Source organism: Portunus trituberculatus, chromosome 4 (genome assembly GCF_017591435.1).
Source record: "Portunus trituberculatus isolate SZX2019 chromosome 4, ASM1759143v1, whole genome shotgun sequence".
Classification (NCBI taxonomy): Eukaryota; Metazoa; Arthropoda; class Malacostraca; order Decapoda; family Portunidae; genus Portunus; species Portunus trituberculatus.
Genome location: NC_059258.1, coordinates 6,912,571 through 6,931,554, shown reverse-complemented (window position 1 = coordinate 6,931,554; position 18,984 = coordinate 6,912,571). Strand labels below are relative to the sequence as shown.

General features: G+C 39.2%; 2 protein-coding genes and 1 long non-coding RNA gene across 5 annotated transcripts in view; 2 read left to right on the top strand and 1 right to left on the bottom strand.

Moving 5' to 3' along the window:
* The window catches only part of LOC123512433 (vacuolar protein sorting-associated protein 8 homolog), a 50,670-nt gene extending 45,042 nt beyond the window's left edge, over window positions 1-5,628 (top strand). Inside the window, exons 22-24 of the mRNA XM_045268849.1 lie at window positions 2,766-2,952; window positions 3,441-3,567; window positions 4,163-5,628. Coding sequence (XP_045124784.1) covers window positions 2,766-2,952; window positions 3,441-3,567; window positions 4,163-4,405 — 557 coding nt within the window. The 3' untranslated portion in view covers window positions 4,406-5,628. The remainder of the gene's footprint in view (window positions 1-2,765; window positions 2,953-3,440; window positions 3,568-4,162) is intronic.
* LOC123512422 (heparan sulfate 2-O-sulfotransferase hst-2-like) overlaps window positions 840-18,984 on the bottom strand; it is a 27,268-nt gene continuing 9,123 nt past the window's right edge. For both annotated transcript variants that reach the window (XM_045268826.1, XM_045268835.1), the window contains exons 2-8: window positions 18,138-18,253; window positions 17,643-18,033; window positions 15,831-16,043; window positions 11,538-11,696; window positions 10,875-10,982; window positions 2,103-2,263; window positions 840-1,202 (exon numbers count right to left, since the gene is read on the bottom strand). In XM_045268826.1, the coding sequence (XP_045124761.1) occupies window positions 1,045-1,202; window positions 2,103-2,263; window positions 10,875-10,982; window positions 11,538-11,696; window positions 15,831-16,043; window positions 17,643-18,033; window positions 18,138-18,253 (1,306 nt within the window). In that variant the 3' untranslated portion in view covers window positions 840-1,044. The remainder of the gene's footprint in view (window positions 1,203-2,102; window positions 2,264-10,874; window positions 10,983-11,537; window positions 11,697-15,830; window positions 16,044-17,642; window positions 18,034-18,137; window positions 18,254-18,984) is intronic.
* The window catches only part of LOC123512440, a 36,813-nt gene continuing 28,736 nt past the window's right edge, over window positions 10,908-18,984 (top strand). For both annotated transcript variants that reach the window (XR_006677098.1, XR_006677097.1), the window contains exons 1-2: window positions 10,908-11,047; window positions 15,986-16,058. This is a non-coding gene — a long non-coding RNA (uncharacterized LOC123512440). The remainder of the gene's footprint in view (window positions 11,048-15,985; window positions 16,059-18,984) is intronic.

Sequence of the window (18,984 nt, the reverse complement as noted above, 5' to 3'; positions counted from 1 at the left end):
CAGTATTCTGCCTGAGACTTCATCCGGTCCCATTGCCTTTTCCTCATCCAATTCCATCATCAACTTTTTTATTTCAAGCTTGGTTACTTTAATCTCTTTCATATAGACAGTCTCTCTATTACCCTGTGGTCTTTCAAATTTGGATTCCTTAGTAAAGACCTCATGAAATTTACTATTTAACAGTTCTGCCATACTTTTGGGTCTTCCACCATTCCGTTCTCTCCTTTTAACCTTTCTATTGTTTCTTTTTGTCTTATTTTTCCATTTATGAATCTGTAGAACAATTTTGGTTGTTCCTTACATTTTTCGACAATGTCCTTTTCATAGTTCTTTTCTTCTTCCTTTCTCACCTTAGCATATTCATTTCTTGCTGTTTTGAAGTTTTCCTTATTTTCTGGATTTCTGTTTCTTCTCCACCTTTTCCATGCTCCATCTCATTTCTCCTTTGCCCTAGCACATCTTGCATTAAACCAATCTTTCTTTCCTTCTTCTTTAGGTCTATATTTCGGAACATATTCCCTGACCCCAGTTTTGTATATTTCCAAAAATAAGTTATATTTCTCTTGAACCGTTAATGAGTTTTCCATCTCCTCCCAGTTTACGTTTTTAAAATAGTTCTTGAGATTCTCAATATCAGCCTTTCTGTAATTTAATCGGTCTCCTTTGTATGTGTGTGTGTGTGTGTGTGTGTGTGTGTGTGTGTGTGTGTGTGTGTGTGTGTGTGTGTGTTTGTTCAATAACCTACCTAATTTAATCTGAATTTCATCCTTCTATGTCTTGGTTTATTGTTTTTTCCTGGCAATATCTAATAGCGTAATAGGAGAAAGAAAACATTGACGAAAGGATTAGAACATTTATACATATCACTAACCATAGAAACATTTAACACACACACACACACACACTCACACACACATACACACAACTTGAGCAAATAAACACTACACCACACCACATCACAAAACATCATATCACAACACCACCACCACCACCACACCACTTGTTCAAGACTAGAGGAGCCAGCAGTCCCTTCACACAGGGCTGTCACTTGGTAAGGAATGTCTGAGCTTGCAAGAATAGCCTCTGTCGCAGGAAGTTATAGAAGTCAATGTCGTTTCCCATCCTTCTTCTGAGTTCCTGGCGCACTTCTCTGGGCACGGCTGGCTTGTGGGAGTTCCTGTTTAGTTTCTCCTTCTTCTTCCCTGTGGTGAAGGAAGGAAAGAGTGTTGGGTGATGGATTAATGTAGTGTCTTTCTTGTGGCTAGTGAGGAAGGGAAGGAGTAAGAAATTAATGTTGTTTTTGATAAATTGATATACTGTTGAGTTGAGTTTCCCCTTCTCTGTATAGAATGAAGGAAAGAGTGTTGGGTGATGGATTAAATGTAGTGTCTTTCTTGTGGCTAGCTGAGGAAGGGAAGGAGTAAGAAATAAATGTTGTTTTTGATAGATTAATTTTACTTTTCACTCAGTTTTCCTTCTTCCCTGTATAGAATGAAGGAAAGAGTGTTGAGTAATGGATAAATGTAGTGTTTCCTGTTGCTTGTTGAGAAAGAGGTGAAAGAATAAGTGAAGTTAACAGAAGAGGAATTCATGTTTTTGATAGATTACTGTGTTCTGTTGAGTTGAGTTTCTCCTTCTTCCCTGTATAGAAGGAAGGAAAGAGTGTTGGCATAGATAGATAAAAGTACTGTGTTTCTTGTCGCTAGTTGAGGAAGGGAAGGAGTAAGAAATTAATGTTTTTTTTATTGATTAATGTGCTGGGTAATGGCATTTTTCACTGTTGAGTTTTCCTTCTCTGTTGTCAGGAAGTAAATAGTGTTTGGTGATGGATAAATGAATTTTGTGTTTCTTGTGGCTAGTTGAGGAAGGGAAGAAGTAAGTAATTAATGTTTTCTTATTGATTAATGTGCTAGTTAATGGCATTTTTCACTGTTGAGAGTTTCTTCTTCCCTGTATAGAGTGAAGGAAATAGTGTTGGGTGATAGATAAAATGTACAGTGTTTCTTGTCAACAGCTGAGAAAGAGGTGAAAGAATCAGGAAAGTTAAGAGCAGAGGAATTCATAATTCAGATAAAGACTACAAACCAAACAAAAACACTCACTGATATTGAAGTAGAAGTCGAGAGCACCCTTGAGGAACCCCGGTACGAGAGTCTGCATGAGTTGTAGTGACATCTCCATATGGCCCACCAACCCCACCACACTGTACCTCTCGGCCACCACCTGCTTGGCCCTCTGTAGTGCCTCACTGCTGCCCACCGTCCTGCAGAGAGACCCTTGTCAATAGCCCCTGCAAATTGTGTTGGTGCTTTGGATAGAAAGATATGATTTTTTTTCTATTTTTTTTTTAGGTTAGTTTAGGTTAGGTTAGATTTGGTTGTATTGGATAGAAAGATAAAGATGAGGTTTTTAATTCTTAAGTTCTCTCTCTCTCTCTCTCTCTCTCTCTCTCTCTCTCTCTCTCTCTCTCTCTCTCTCTCTCTCTCTCTCTCTCTCTCTCTCTCTCTCTCTCTCTCTCTCTCTCTCTCTCTCTCTCTCTCTCTCTCTCTCTCTCTCTCTCACAAACATTCAACTATAAACTTTCACTACTTCTCTCTATCTCTCTCTTTTACTCACCAATCCACAAACTCTTACCAGAATTTAAACCTTTTCTGTCTCAAATTAAAACAACCACTCCCTCTCTCCCTAACCCTATCTCTCTCTCTCCCTTTCCCTCTCTAACCCTCTCCCTCTCTCCCTCTCTAACCCTCTCTCTCTCTTTCTAGGTATGGTGGAGCGTTACATATATGAGGAGACGTTGTATGCCACAGTGGTGCGCATCCTGGCAGGGGAACAGCTGTGCTACCTCACCCAGCAGCACAGCCAAGCACGCTCCCCCCTCGTGGTGCACTCCCCATCCTGTGCCCTCTGTCACAGCTCCTACCATCCCTCCAGTAGAGCTGTTGTGCATAGGTGTGTGTGTGTGTGTGTGTGTGTGTGTGTGTGTGTGTGTGTGTGTGTGTGTGTGTGTGTTTGTGTGTGTGTCTGTTTGGGTGGGTTCATTTAGTGAGTGTGTGTGTGTGAGTGTGTGTGTGTGTGGGTGACAAGTTTAGCTTAAGTTAGGTTAGGTTAGGTCCAATATTAAGACAATTTCACTTGCCAATTGTATAGAAACCTTACTAATCTCTCAAGAACCATAACACACACACACACACACACACACACACACACACACACACACACACACACACACACACACACACACACACACACACACACACACACACACACACACACACACACACACACACACACACACACACACACACACACACACACACACACACACACACACACACACACACATTACAATAAAAAACTTAAACTTATAGGCAACTATGTATATGAATTAATGTGGTAGTGAATTCAAACACTGTATTCCTCCCCCACCCCTCACGCAGCTGCGGCCACAGTTACCACACACACTGTGGCGGCGAGTCTGTGAACTGTGTGATGTGTACAGGAGGAGGACAGCGGGAGGTGGCCACAGAGGAGCCACAGAACACTGAACCAGTGCCACAGTCTGCGGTAAGTGTGTGCTGTGCTGTGTGTGTGTGTGTGTGTGTGTGTGTGTGTGTGTGTGTGTGTGTGTGTGTGTGTGTGTGTGTGTGAGAGAGAGAGAGAGAGAGAGAGAGAGAGAGAGAGAGAGAGAGAGAGAGAGAGAGAGAGAGAGAGAGAGAGAGAGAGAGAGAGAGAGAGAGAGGAAGGTGAATTTTTAGATAGCATCCACTACCTCCCACACTCTCTCTCACACACTAAAAACAGTCTTAAAACATCCTGCCAACCTCCATCTTTTCACACTTATGTTAAAAATACTTAAAACACCCTTCACCCTGTAAATCCCTGCCACACACACTAAAACATTCTTAAAACACCCTGCCACACTGAAAAACACACTTAAACATACCCTGCCACCCTCCAAACTCTACCACACAAACTAAACACTCTTCAAACACCCTACCACCCTGCTACACAACACTAACATTCTTAAAGCACCCTGCCACACTAAAAAAACACACTTAAACACACCCTGCCACCCTCCAAACTCTACCATACACACTAAACCCTCTTCAAACATCCTACCACCATGCAAACATCATTTAACACCCTCCTACACTTTCAGGCTGGCTTAGACAAGACCCAACTGGAGGGAATAAGGCGTGTGAGGGTCCAGGGCTCAGGAGGTTCACGGCTACAGTTTCTAGAGGACCTTTCAGCGCCGAGGAAGGGAGACGCTGCCACCCCCACCTCCCCTATCAGGAGCTCCGGGTCTGTCTCCACCTCCCAAGACATCTGGTTGTCTCAGAACTTTGCACTGAAACTCACTCCTCCTACTTTGGATTTCAGTGATCAAGAGGTGCTATAGAGTGTGTGTGTGTGTGTGTGTGTGTGTGTGTGTGTGTGTGTGTGTGTGTGTGTGTGTGAAAGAGATTAAGAGGTCTGTTTTTTCTTTTCCTGTTATTAGTTTCTGTGCTATAGATTGTGTGTGTGTGTGTGTGTGTGTGAGAGAGAGAGAGAGAGAGAGAGAGAGAGAGAGAGATTTAGCCTAATCTTACTCCCTTTCAGCCATCAAATGCTAAAGACTTTATGTATGTGTATGTTATGAGAGAGAGAGAGAGAGAGAGAGAGAGAGAGAGAGAGAGAGAGAGAGAGAGAGAGAGAGGTAGACAAAAAGACAAACAGATAGATAGACAGAGTGCAGCATACCAAACCTAACCTAACCTAACCTTATCTTCCCTAATATAAAAGATTAAAGACATTTCTGAGAGGCTAAGTAACACACTCGAGGCACCTCCTGTGTGTGTGTGTGTGTGTGTGTGTGTGTGTGTGTGTGTGTGTGTGTGTGTGTGTGTGTGTGTGTTTAGGTTGTGATTTACATGGTTGGTGACTAAGATTAATGAAAGATCGACATAATTAGTGACAGTTCAACAAAATAGGGAAAAATTTTTACTGGTGTTGAAATGGACTGATTAACGGAATGATTCTTTGACTGCTAATGAATAAGGAATTAATGGAAGTGATTGAATGTAAAGGGTCTGTGAAATGCCAGTTATACCAGTTGAGTTTAAGATTGCCAACACTCCCACTGCAAAAAGAAATAAGAAAAGAAAAGATATTGATAAGAGAAATCTACTTAGTGACTGCAGACTGATGAAAAAATAAAAGTGATAGAATACAAGAACATTTTGAAATACCAACCAAAAAACAAGAGTTAAATGAGACAAAAAAAAATATACATGATAAAAATTGTGATTGAATGTAAGAAAAAATTTGAAATCAATGAAAAATAATAAATAAAACTGAGCAAATAAAAACAAGCGGAAAATCTGAACCAAACATTACAATACCAAAAAAAAAAATAAATAAATAAATAAGATGATGATAAATAAAACAAAATAAATAAAAAGTAGATGAAATAAAAAGATACCAAACCACAAATTTCGTCAAGCAAAATTTAGCTCCGATAGGTGAAAAAAATACAAACACACACAAATACTCACTTTAACAAAATACCAAAGCTTTCTATATACACTGTGCCAGGTTGTACAGCTGGGTGTGGAGAGAATTATGTATTACTCCTTCACTTTACTTCATAAACCTTTAACCTCTTCAGTACTGGGATGCATTTTATACCTTGAGTTTTGGGTGTGGTTACATGGTTTTATGGACATTAGGAAGGGTCTATGGAGGTCAGAAGATTAATGGCCAGTCTTCTCTATTCTAATCAGTACTGGGACGCCTTTTTACCTTGAGCTTTGGGTACAATTAGACCATTTTATTGACATTAGGAAGGGTCTGTGGAAGTCAAAAGATTAATGGCCAGTCTTCTCTATTCTAATCAGTACTGAGATGCCTTTTTACCTTGAGTTTTGTGTGTAGTTAGAGGATTTTATTGGCATTAGGAAGGGTCTATGGAGGTCAAAAGATTAATGGCCTGAGTCTTCACTATTTTAATCCATACATGAGTTTTTGAAGCCTTTTAAAATCATCAAATAGTAAGCAGAATGAATATGGAAATGTGTCATGGTACTGAAGGGGTTAATTTGCAGAGACATTACTAGGGTTGTGACTGAATTGTGGCAGCTTGTTCGTTCGTTTGTCTGTATAGCGGTAAGATAATATTCCTTCCTTTTCTTTTCTTTCCATTGTTATTTTTTCTCATTTGATACTCAATTTTCCTCTTACGAACATCTCTCAGTATTTCCTAGACAAATCTCAAGTTCCGTTCGTTTGTCTGTATAGCAGTAAGACAATATTCCTGACTTTTCTTTTCTTTTTTTTTCTTTTTCCATTGTTATATTCTTCGTTTGATATTTAATTTTCCTCTTACCAACGTCTCTCGGTATTTCCTTAACAAACCTCATGTTGCATTTGTTGATTTGTCTGTATAGCAGTAAGACAATATTCCTGACTTTTCTTTTCTTTTTTTCTTTTTTCATTGTTATTTTCTTCGTTTCATATTTAATTTTCCTCATACCAATGTCTCTCAGTATTTCCTTAAACCTTAAGTTGCGTTTATTAATTTGTCTGTATAGCGGCAAGACAATATTCCATTTGATATTCCCAGCTGGTCTTTCTCATTGTCACTCTTACTTTTCCTATTCCTATCCTTAGCAACAGCCCCCTCAATATTTCCTTAACAAATCTCAAGTTGCGTTCGTTCATTTGTCTCTATAGCGGTAAGAAAATATACCATTTGATATTCCCGGCTGATGTATTCTTCGATTGTTATTTGTTGTTCTATATTTAATTTTCTTCTTAGCAATGGCCCTCACAGTATTTCCTTAACAAACCACAAAACTCACCATTCAAACACTTTATGCACACAACCTTCACTTTTCACCCATACAAACCCTTAATGCACACAAGATCTACAAAGTGCCATTCTTCCTATATGCCTTTAACTCCCCATCAGAATTTTTTACACAGACAACCTCCACCTTTCAGCCAAACCAAGCCTTAATGTATACAAGATCTATAAAACACCATTCTCCATATTCTTCTCATCTTTCCCAAGCAGTACATGTGTTAAAGGAAAGACTGAACACTTGAGACAGTAAGGAGATGTTGAGAGAGAGAGAGAGAGAGAGTGACAGAGTGTGTGAAGGGTTCTGTGTATGGTGATCTATTGAGCTATAGTGGAAAATGATGAATGAGAGGGAGAGAGAGAGACAGATAAATAGACAATATTAGTACCAGAACACACACACACATGCACACACTTAACAGTCACACTAATCTAATACCCAACACGCACTCTGCTCGCTAAACCCGACTAGAGAAAGGCTGAACCAGAGACAAAGAGAGAGAAAAACAGACACATTGCTTGCCAACACTACTAATGAGACTGAAACGGAGAGACAGACAGAGAGACAGATACACATTATCTTTTACTAATCCCACAAGAGAGAGACTGAACCAGAGAGAGAGATACACACACACACACACACACACACACGCACACACTCTTCTTGCTAACCCCACAAGAGAGAGACAGAACCAAAGACACCGACACACACACACACACTCTCTCCCTAATCCCACTGTCTAACCCAGAGAGACACAGTATTGCCAGAACACCAACCCACCTCATCCTTTTCTAGTCTGAGCTGCAACACACACCACACACCCTCCTCACTAACCTAACCTAACCTAACGAATTATTTATACTCTATCGCCTTTGTGATTACGTATAAGAGTAACGTGTCTACCATATTTGTGTATATAATGATTTTGTATATAAATTGTACCAAATATATATATACTGAATGCCAAAGCTAGCATGGTTATTTTTTTTAGTGTGTAGTCGTATGAAAACACCACAAAGATTCCTGTAATTGTAAAGTTAATTAGTGTTTATCTTTACTTGGGTGTGAAGGATAAGATAAGAAAAAGTAGTAGTGATGGTGTTTTAGTTTACAATCTCACTAATTTCACAAAAACTTGAAAATCTTGGTAATTGATGTTTTTGTCTGCGTTCTGTTTGCTTGGTACAGTGTTGAGGAGGACACGATGAGGAGGAAGTTTTAGTGATATTTTCCATCTTACAATCTTGCTAATACCAAAAAACTTTAAAATCTTGGTAATTGATGTTTTTGTCTGCGTTCTGTTTGCTTGGTGCAGTGTTGAGGAGGCCAACATGAGGAAGAAGTATCATAATTTTTCCATCTTACAATCTTATTAATACCAAAAAACTTAAGAATCTTGATCATTAAATGCTACTTTTCCTCATCTTATCTTTTACGAGTAGTGTGTGGTCGTATCAAAACCCCACAAAGATTTCTGTAAATGTAAAGTTAATTAGTGTTTATGTTCACTTTGGGATGGAGAATAAGATAAGGAAAAGTAGTAGTCATGGTTTGTTTAGTAAGAGAAGGACAAGATAAGGAGGAAAGCATTACAGCGATATTTTTCCAGCTTACAATCTTATTAGCACTGCAAAACTTTTAAAATCTTACTAATTAAATGCTTTTGTCTGTGTCATGGCTGGAACAGTAAGAGAAGGATAAAATAATGAAAAAAAACATTATAACTATTTTAGCTTGCAATCTCATTAATATCACAAAACTGTCTTAGCTATCTTTGGGACAGTGTTGTGGAGGACAAGATAAGGAAAACAACATTATAGCGACTTTTTTCCAGCTTACAATCTCACTAATACTTTTAAAATCTTAGTAATTAAATGCTTTTGTCTGTGTCATGGCTGGAACAGTAAGGGAAGGACAAAATAATGAAAAAAAAACATTATAACTATTTTTTAGCTTGCAATCTCATTAATATCACAAAATTCAGGTAAAGTCTTCGTAATTAATCATTTTTATCTTAGTTATCTTTGTTTGGGATGGTGTTGTGGAGGACAAGATAAGGAAAACAACATTGTAGCGACTTTTTTCCAGCTTACAATCTCACTAATACCGAAAAACTTCAAAATCTTAGTAATTAATTATTTTGTCTGAGTTATGCCTGGGACAGTAAGAGGACAAGATAAGGAAGAAGGCATTATGACAATATTTTCTAACTTACAAAGGCATTATAATGATATTTTTCTAGCTTACAATCTCACTAATACCGAAAAGCTTTAAAATCTTCGTACTTAAATGTTTTTGTCTGAGTTATGCCTGGGACAATGTGTGATTTACAAAATGAGAAAAAAAAAACATTATAGCAATATTTTTCCAGCTTATAATCTCACAAATACTGCAAAACTCATGTAAAATCTTAGTAATTAATCAGTTTTGTCAGAGTCATCTTTGGGACAGTGTGTGGTTGACAAGATGAGGAAAGAAAACATTATAGCGACATTTTTATAGTTTACAATCTTACAATTCCTGCATAACTCATGTAAAATCTTAGTAATTAATCCTTTTTGTCTGAGTTATGCCTGGGACAGTAAGAGAAGGACAAGATAAGGAAGAGAAAAAGACATAGCAGTACTTTTCTAGCTTACAATCTTATAATTGCTGCAAAACTTGTGAAAAATCTTCGTAATTAATAATTTCTGTCTGAGTTCTGCCTGGGACAGTGAGTGATTGACAAAATAAGGAAAAAAACATTGTAGCAACATTTTTCCAGCTTACAATCTTACAAACACTGCAAAACTTGTGAAAAATCTTCGTAATTAATCATTTCTGTCTGAGTTCTGCCTGGGACAGTGAGTGGTTGACAAAATAAGGAAAAAAACATTAAAGCGACATTTTTTCCAGCTTATGATCCCTCAATTCCCACAAAATCTCAGTAATTAATCATTTTCTGCTTGGGACAGAGTGTGGTTATAAGGAAAACAGCATTGTAGCGACATTTTTCCATTTTACAATCACTCCACCCACCAAAACTTTTAAAATGTTAGTAATTAATCATTTTTTGCCTTACTTAATCCCTTAGCTATTCTAAAAAATCACCCTACTACTCTCTTGACCTGTCTTGAAGTGTGTGAAGGAAAATATAAATAAAACCAAGAATATGTGTCAGAATTCCCTTACCAATGAGAAAACACAATTCAAATTAGTCTAATAGTCTTTTGAGTGACCAACAGATGACGTGGGCCTTGCTATGTGGAGTGTGAGGGACAGGACAGTACTGAAGAAGGCTCCTCCCCACCTCACCCACCTTCCAAATGAAGCTAGCTGGAAAATATAAAGGAAGGAGAAGAAAAAAGAGGAACAAGAGATACACAAGAATACAAAGAAGAAAAGGAAGAAGAAAAAGAAATCCTGTAAGAAAGGAAGGAAGAACAGAAGAAATACAATAGAGATGGATAAAGAAGAAAAGGAAGAAGATGAAGAAACCACAGAATGAAAAGGAAGGAAAGAAGAAATACATCACAATTAGAGAGAGAAGAAAAAGAAAAGGAAAAAAATCATGTAGAAAAACAAAGAAGGAAAGAAGAGACAACACAAATAGATCAAAAGAAGAAGAAGAAGAAGAAGAAGAAGAAGAAGAAATCACACGGAAAGTAAATAAAGAAGAAAATAAGGAGGAAGAAAACACAAGAAAAGAAGGAAGGAGGGAAGAGACACCACAAATAGACAAAAAGAAGACAAAGAAGAAGAAGAAGAAGAAGAACAAGAAGAAGAAGAAGAAGAAGAACAAGTCACACAGGAAGTAAATAAAGAAGAAGAAAAGGAAGAAGAAATCATGTAAGAAAAGAAGGAAGGAAGGAAGGAAGAGACTCCACAAATAGACAAAAAGAAGACAAAGAAGAAGAAGAAGAAGAAATCACACAAGAGAAGAAGTAAGCAAAGAAGAAAAAGAAGAAAAAGTCTGTAAAAGAAAGAACAGAAAACCACCACCACCACCACACCACCACCACCACCACCACCACCACCACCACTCACTTGCAAAATTCCTGGTGTCCACAGAAGTAGGTGATGACAGTCTCTTGCTTGGTGCCGTTGACAAAGGAACACTCGGCCTCACCATTCATCACACACTGCTCCACCGTCCTGCACCACAACACCACAGTCACCACATCATCACCACACCACCACCACAATGTCATAAGATAATGGTGAGAGTTTGTTTATTGTTTTTAAGTGTGTGTGTGTGTGTGTGTAGGATTTTGAATATGGTTGATACTACTATTACTGCTACTACTACTGCTACTGCTACTGCTACTACTACTGCTACTACTACTGCTGCTGCTACTGCTACTGTTTTCTTTTCATGTTGTTTTTTGCTTTTAATCTGTTTTTTCTTATTTTTTTCTCCTTTTTCCACTTTCTACTTTTATTTCTACTACTACTACTACTACTACTACTACTACTACTACTACTACTACTACTACTACTACTACTACTTTCTTTTTTTTTTTTTTTTTTTATTTTTTCTTTTTTTTCTTCTATTTCTACCATACCACCACCACCACCACCTCCTCCTCCTCCTCCTCCTCCTCCTCCTCCTCCTCCTCCTCCTCCTCCTCTTCTCACACCAATCAACCTACACAGCAACAGTAGTAGAGTAATAACCTAACCATCAGCACCAGAAACAGACACACTCACCTATTCAACCAGTAACTGGATGGCTTGACTTTGAGGTGTCCCTTGGCTGCAATCCTGGCCAGCCTTTCTTTGCTTCTCACATAGTAGAAGGAGGAGATAAAGCGCTCAATTGGCTCCCTCACCACATTGATGTATACTGGGTGTGTCTCTGCCCCTTCTCTGTGGGTTTAAAGAGGTTTTCAGAAGGACAGGGAATCCGTTTCATGGTTCCAATGGGTTTAGTCAAGTTTAAGGTAGAGAGAGAGAAGGAGAATGAAGACTGAGAAAAAAATATATATAAAGAAGAAAAAGGGAAAAACAGGAGGAAGAGGAGGTGGAGGAGGATAGAGAAAGACAGATTTAGAAAGGAGGAGAAGGAAAAAGTAAGAGAAGGTGGAGGAGGACAGAGAAAGACAGGTATAGAAAAGAGAAGGAAAAAGAGAGGAAGAGGATAAAGAAAGATGCAAACTGGGGATTTCTGAAAGTTATTGTTTTTTTTAAGGCTGTAGTGGAAGTTATTGGTGTTTTTCAAGGATGTAGTGGAAGTTATTGGTGTTTTCAAGAGTGTAGTGGAAGTTATTGGTGTTTTTCAAGGGTGTAGTGGAAGTTATTGGGTTTTTTCAAGGGTATAGTGGAAGTTATTGGTGTTTTTCAAGGGTGTAGTGGAAGTTATTGGTGTTTTTCAAGGGTGTAGTGGAAGTTATTGTTTTTTTAAGGCTGTAGTGGAAGTTATTTGGGTTTTTCAAGGGTGTAGTAGAAGTTGTTGGGTTTTCAAGGATGTAGTGGAAGTTATTGGGGTTTTCAAGGTGTAGTGGAAGTTATTGGTGTTTTCAAGGGTGTAGTGGAAGTTATTGGTGTTTTCAAGGTGTAGTGGAAGTTATTGGTGTTTTCAAGGGTGTAGTGGAAGTTATTGGTGTTTTCAAGGTGTAGTGGAAGTTATTGGTGTTTTCAAGGGTGTAGTGGAAGTTATTGGTGTTTTCAAGGGTGTAGTGGAAGTTATTGGTGTTTTCAAGGGTGTAGTGGAAGTTATTGGTGTTTTCAAGGGTGTAGTGGAAGTTATTGGTGTTTTCAAGGGTGTTAGTGGAAGTTATTGGTGTTTTCAAGGGTGTAGTGGAAGTTATTGGTGTTTTCAAGGGTGTAGTGGAAGTTATTGGTGTTTTCAAGGGTGTAGTGGAAGTTATTGGTGTTTTCAAGGGTGTAGTGGAAGTTATTGGTGTTTTCAAGGGTGTAGTGGAAGTTATTGGTGTTTTCAAGGGTGTAGTGGAAGTTATTGGTGTTTTCAAGGGTGTAGTGGAAGTTATTGGTGTTTTCAAGGGTGTAGTGGAAGTTATTGGTGTTTTCAAGGGTGTAGTGGAAGTTATTGGTGTTTTCAAGGGTGTAGTGGAAGTTATTGGTGTTTTCAAGGGTGTAGTGGAAGTTATTGGTGTTTTCAAGGGTGTAGTGGAAGTTATTGGTGTTTTCAAGGGTGTAGTGGAAGTTATTGGTGTTTTCAAGGGTGTAGTGGAAGTTATTGGTGTTTTCAAGGGTGTAGTGGAAGTTATTGGTGTTTTCAAGGGTGTAGTGGAAGTTATTGGTGTTTTCAAGGGTGTAGTGGAAGTTATTGGTGTTTTCAAGGGTGTAGTGGAAGTTATTGGTGTTTTCAAGGGTGTAGTGGAAGTTATTGGTGTTTTCAAGGGTGTAGTGGAAGTTATTGGTGTTTTCAAGGGTGTAGTGGAAGTTATTGGTGTTTTCAAGGGTGTAGTGGAAGTTATTGGTGTTTTCAAGGGTGTAGTGGAAGTTATTGGTGTTTTCAAGGGTGTAGTGGAAGTTATTGGTGTTTTCAAGGGTGTAGTGGAAGTTATTGGTGTTTTCAAGGGTGTAGTGGAAGTTATTGGTGTTTTCAAGGGTGTAGTGGAAGTTATTGGTGTTTTCAAGGGTGTAGTGGAAGTTATTGGTGTTTTCAAGGGTGTAGTGGAAGTTATTGGTGTTTTCAAGGGTGTAGTGGAAGTTATTGGTGTTTTCAAGGGTGTAGTGGAAGTTATTGGTGTTTTCAAGGGTGTAGTGGAAGTTATTGGTGTTTTCAAGGGTGTAGTGGAAGTTATTGGTGTTTTCAAGGGTGTAGTGGAAGTTATTGGTGTTTTCAAGGGTGTAGTGGAAGTTATTGGTGTTTTCAAGGGTGTAGTGGAAGTTATTGGTGTTTTCAAGGGTGTAGTGGAAGTTATTGGTGTTTTCAAGGGTGTAGTGGAAGTTATTGGTGTTTTCAAGGGTGTAGTGGAAGTTATTGGTGTTTTCAAGGGTGTAGTGGAAGTTATTGGTGTTTTCAAGGGTGTAGTGGAAGTTATTGGTGTTTTCAAGGGTGTAGTGGAAGTTATTGGTGTTTTCAAGGGTGTAGTGGAAGTTATTGGTGTTTTCAAGGGTGTAGTGGAAGTTATTGGTGTTTTCAAGGGTGTAGTGGAAGTTATTGGTGTTTTCAAGGGTGTAGTGGAAGTTATTGGTGTTTTCAAGGGTGTAGTGGAAGTTATTGGTGTTTTCAAGGGTGTAGTGGAAGTTATTGGTGTTTTCAAGGGTGTAGTGGAAGTTATTGGTGTTTTCAAGGGTGTAGTGGAAGTTATTGGTGTTTTCAAGGGTGTAGTGGAAGTTATTGGTGTTTTCAAGGGTGTAGTGGAAGTTATTGGTGTTTTCAAGGGTGTAGTGGAAGTTATTGGTGTTTTCAAGGGTGTAGTGGAAGTTATTGGTGTTTTCAAGGGTGTAGTGGAAGTTATTGGTGTTTTCAAGGGTGTAGTGGAAGTTATTGGTGTTTTCAAGGGTGTAGTGGAAGTTATTGGTGTTTTCAAGGGTGTAGTGGAAGTTATTGGTTTTTCAAGGGTATACTGGAAGTTATTGGTTTTTTCAAGGGTGTAGTGGAAGTTATTGGGGGTTTTTCAAGGGTGTAGTGGAAGTTATTGGGGTTTTTCAAGGGTGTAGTGGAAGTTATTGGGGTTTTCAAGGGTGTAGTGGAAGTTTTTGGGGTTTTTCAAGGGTGTAGTGGAAGTTATTGGTGTTTTTCAAGGGTGTAGTGGAAGTTATTGGTGTTTTTCAAGGGTATAGTGGAAATTATTAGGGTTTTCAAGGGTGTAGTGGAAATTATTGGTGTTTTCAAGGGTGTAGTGGAAGTTATTATGATTTTGAAGGGTGTAGTGTAAGTTATTGGTGTTTTTCAAGGATGTAGTGGAAGTTATTGGTGTTTTCAAGGGTGTAGTGGAAATTATTATGATTTTGAAGGGTGTAGTGTAAGTTATTGGTGTTTTTTAAGGATGTAGTGGAAATTATTGGGGTTTTCATGGGTGTAGTGGAAATTGATGGGGTTTTCAAGGGTGTAGTGGAAGTTATTGGGGTTTTCAAGGGTGTAGTGGAAGTTACTGGTGTTTTCAAGGATTTTAATATAGTGTAATATGTATCAATCATAGATGAAGAAAGAAAAGGAAAAGGAGGAGGAGGAGGTGGGAGAAGGAAGAGAATAAAGGGAAACAGAAATGGGGAAGGCAGTGACATATGAAAGGAAGAGAGAGAGAAATAGAAGTAGGAGGAAGACAATGCAAGACATAAGAAAGAGAAAAAGAAGAAAAAAAACAGGAAGAGAAGGAGGAGGAAGAGAAGACAGATATTGAAAGGAGGAGAAGGAAAGAGAAAGGGGAGGAGAACAGAGAAAGACAGATGTAGAAAGGAGAAGAAGAAGGAAAAAGGGAAAGAGGAGAAGGAAGAGGAGGAAAGGTAGAGAAAGAAATATAAAGAGAAGGAGAAAAAGAAAGAGGAGAATAAGGAGGAGGAAAAAGAAAAAACAAAGACAAAATAAAAGAGAGGATTAAGAAGGAAAAGAGAAAGAGGAGAAGGAAGAGAAGGAGGAAAGGTAGAGAAAGAAATATAAAGAGAAGGAGAAAGAAAGAGGAGAAGGAAGAGGAGAAAAAGGAAAAATAAAGACAAAATAAAAAGAGGAGAAGAAGAAGGAAAAAGGGAAAGAGGAGAAGGAAGAGGAGGAAAGGTAGGGAAAGAAATATAGAGAAGAGAAGAAAGAGGAGGGGGAAAAGGAGGATAGAGAAAGACAAAAATTGAAAGGAGGAGAAGAAGAAGAAGAATGAAGAAGAGGAGGAAAGATACAGAGAAAGAGATAGAAATAGAAGGAGGATAGAGAGAGAAGGAGAAATAGGAAGAAAAAGGAGGAGGGAGAGGAAGAAAAACAGAGAAAGACAAGAAAGAGGAGTAACGAAACAGAGAGACATGAAAAGGAGGAGGAAGAGGAAAAGGAGAAGGAAGGGAAAAAGAAGGCAAAACACTAAGACAAATCAAAACAATACTAACGCAACAAAATCAATATAATACAGATGTCGATCGTAACTGAAGGAGGAGGAGGAGGAGGAGGAGGAGGAAGATGAAAGTGCTGATGGTGATGATGGTGAGGCAGTGTTGAAGGCAGTAAGCATCTGTACAAATCTTCTTCTTGCTTCTTGTTTCAGCTGGCGTTCGTCATACACTTCTGAGGACACGTGTTCAAAGCCAAGCCACCGCGCACACCTGCAGGACAGAGAGGTCAGTGTGTGTGTGTGTGTGTGTGTGTGTTGGGGGGTAGGGTTTTGGGTACCGTTTTCTCTCTCTCTCTCTCTCTCTCTCTCTCTCTCTCTCTCTCTCTCTCTCTCTCTCTCTCTCTCTCTCTCTCTCTCTCTCTCTCTCTTCTCTCTCTCATTCTCTTGTTTTTCTTTTCTGCTTTTTCATTCTCTCTCTCTCTCTCTCTCTCTCTCTCTCTCTCTCTCTCTCTCTCTCTCTCTCTCTCTCTCTCTCTCTCTCTCTCTCTCTCTCTCTCTCTCTCTCTCTTTTTCTTTATTCTGCTTTTTCATTCTCTCTCTCTCTCTCTCTCTCTCTCTCTCTCTCTCTCTCTCTCTCTCTCTCTCTCTCTCTCTCTCTCTCTCTCTCTCTCTCTCTCTCTCTCTCTCTCTCTCCTTCTCCCTCTCTTTTTTCTTTCTCTTCAAATTTTTCATTCTCTCTCTCTCTCTCTCTCTCTCTCTCTCTCTCTCTCTCTCTCTCTCTCTCTCTCTCTCTCTCTCATTTTGGCGTTTATAATAAATAGTATGTACCTTTTAAAACACTGTCTACGTATTTAAGAGTCAATATTACATCGGCTATAAGTTGCTATGGAAATGCACCACTTTTAAAAACACACCTATGCTAATATTTCAAAGACAACTACACCCGTTAAAGAACAGTTATGACGTATATAGAAAAAAAAAAAAATTATATTCAAAATTAATGTTACGTTTATAGAAAGCCAAATAATGATCTACTTTTAATCTCTTCAGTACAATGACGTGTTTTCATTTTTCATTTTATTTACTATGTGTTGATTTTATGCAGCTTCAGAAACTTATGTGGGGGATTAGAATAGTGAAGACTCTGGCAACTAATCTTCTGACCTCCATAAACCCTTCCTGATGTCAATACAATGGTTTAATTGCACCCAAAATTGAAGGTAGAAAATACATCCCAGTACTGAAGACGGTGGCCATTAATCTTAATTGTGACCTCCATAGACCCTTCCTGATGTCAATAAAATTGTTTAATCACACCCAAAACTCAAGGTAAGAATGCGTCCTAGTATTGATTAGAATAGTGAAAACTCGATCTGGCCATTAATTAATCTTCTGACCTCCATAGACCCTTCCTAATATCAATAAAAAATGTACTCAAAACTCAAGGAAAAAATGTGTCCCAGTACTGAAGGGGTTAAAAACTTAAATGTCATTGTGCTTTTTTTTTGTAACCTAACCTAGCCTAACTTCAACCCCTTCACTACTGGAAGGCATCTTTACCTTGACTTTTGGGTATGATTAGACGATTTTATTGACATTAGCTAAGGGTCTATGGAGGTCAGAAAATTAATGGCCAGTATTTGATCACTAATCAGTACTGAAACGCATTTTTACCATGACTTTTGGGTACAATTAGACGATTTTATTGACATTATGAAGGGTTTATGTAGATCAGAAGATTAATGGCCAGAATCTTCACTATTTTAATCCCCACATTAAGTTTCTGGAGCTGTATAAAATCACCAAATAGTAAGCAAAATGAATATGGAAACGCGTCCTGGTACTGAGGGGGTTGAAGCGACAGACACACCATCTGAGGACAGTTTGCATGGTGGAGGAAGCACATTTGGGTATCCTGTTGTAGACTAAGAGTTGTGCATTGGGTGGCGTAACATTGTATTGTCCTCCTGTGTCTTCCATAAATTTCGTCAAGTCATAATCATCATCATCTTCGCTGTTATTGATGTTTTGCTTCATTTTTCTCCTTTCCACCTTCCTGTTCATGTTATTCACTACATTTCCTCTCTTACTATTTTTATTCTCACTTTTTTCATCACTATTCATCATTTTCTCGTTCATGTTTCCTTTATCATCATTCCTGCTCATTATCGCATCATTGTCACCATCACCCCTTTCCTTATAGAACACGTCACCGTCTTCACCATCTCTTCTCCACACCTCCCATCTTCTATGCACAGCCTCTGAGGAAGAAAGGGGAAGGATTAGAAGATAGGAAGACAAGGAAAGATAAAAGAAAACGGAGATATTTAAAGACAAACTAAACTAAACCAGAAATTTGACCTACCTTGATTGTGATGGTGTTTTGGGCGGGGATGTGGGCTGGTGGCCGGCAGGGGTGGTGGCAGGAGCTGTGGGGCAGGCCATACCACAAGCATAATGCTGATACACGCCCATATAACTCTGGAAAACAAATGTATGGGGGATTTGGTTAGCTAGTAATTCACCTCGGTCGTCTGCTGGTTACCCAGCCAGTCTTCCCCATTACGGAGCGAGCTCAGAGCTCATTGACCGATCTTCGGGTAGGACTGAGACCACATCACACACAACACACCGGGAAAGCGAAGCCACAACCCCTCGAGTTACATCCCCTTCCTATTTACTGCTAGGTGAACACACCCCACACATTAAGAGCCGCGCCCATTTGCCTCTCCGCTTTCCGGGATTCGAACCCGGCCCTCTCGATTGTGAGTCGAGCGTGCTAACCACTACACTACGCGGTGTGTAATTCACCTCGGTCGCTTGCTTGTCACCCAGCCAGTCTTCCCCATTACGGAGCGAACTCAGAGCTCATAGACCGATCTTCGGGCAGGACTGAGACCACATCAACACACAACACACAGCGGGAAAGCGAGGCCACAACCTCTCGAGTTACATCCCCTACCTATTTACTGCTAGGTGAACACACCCCACACATTAAGAGGCTTGCCCATTTGCCTCACCGCTTACCGGGACTCGAACCCGGCCCTCTCGATTGAGTCGAGCGTGCTAACCACTACGCTACGCGGTGTGTGTGTGTGTGTGTGTGAAGTTGTTTGGGTTTTAAGGGTGTTTTTAGTAGTTCTGCATAAAGTTTTGTGGACTTCAGGTGTGTTTTCGTGGTTCTTAAAAGTTATTGGGGTTCTTCAAGGGTA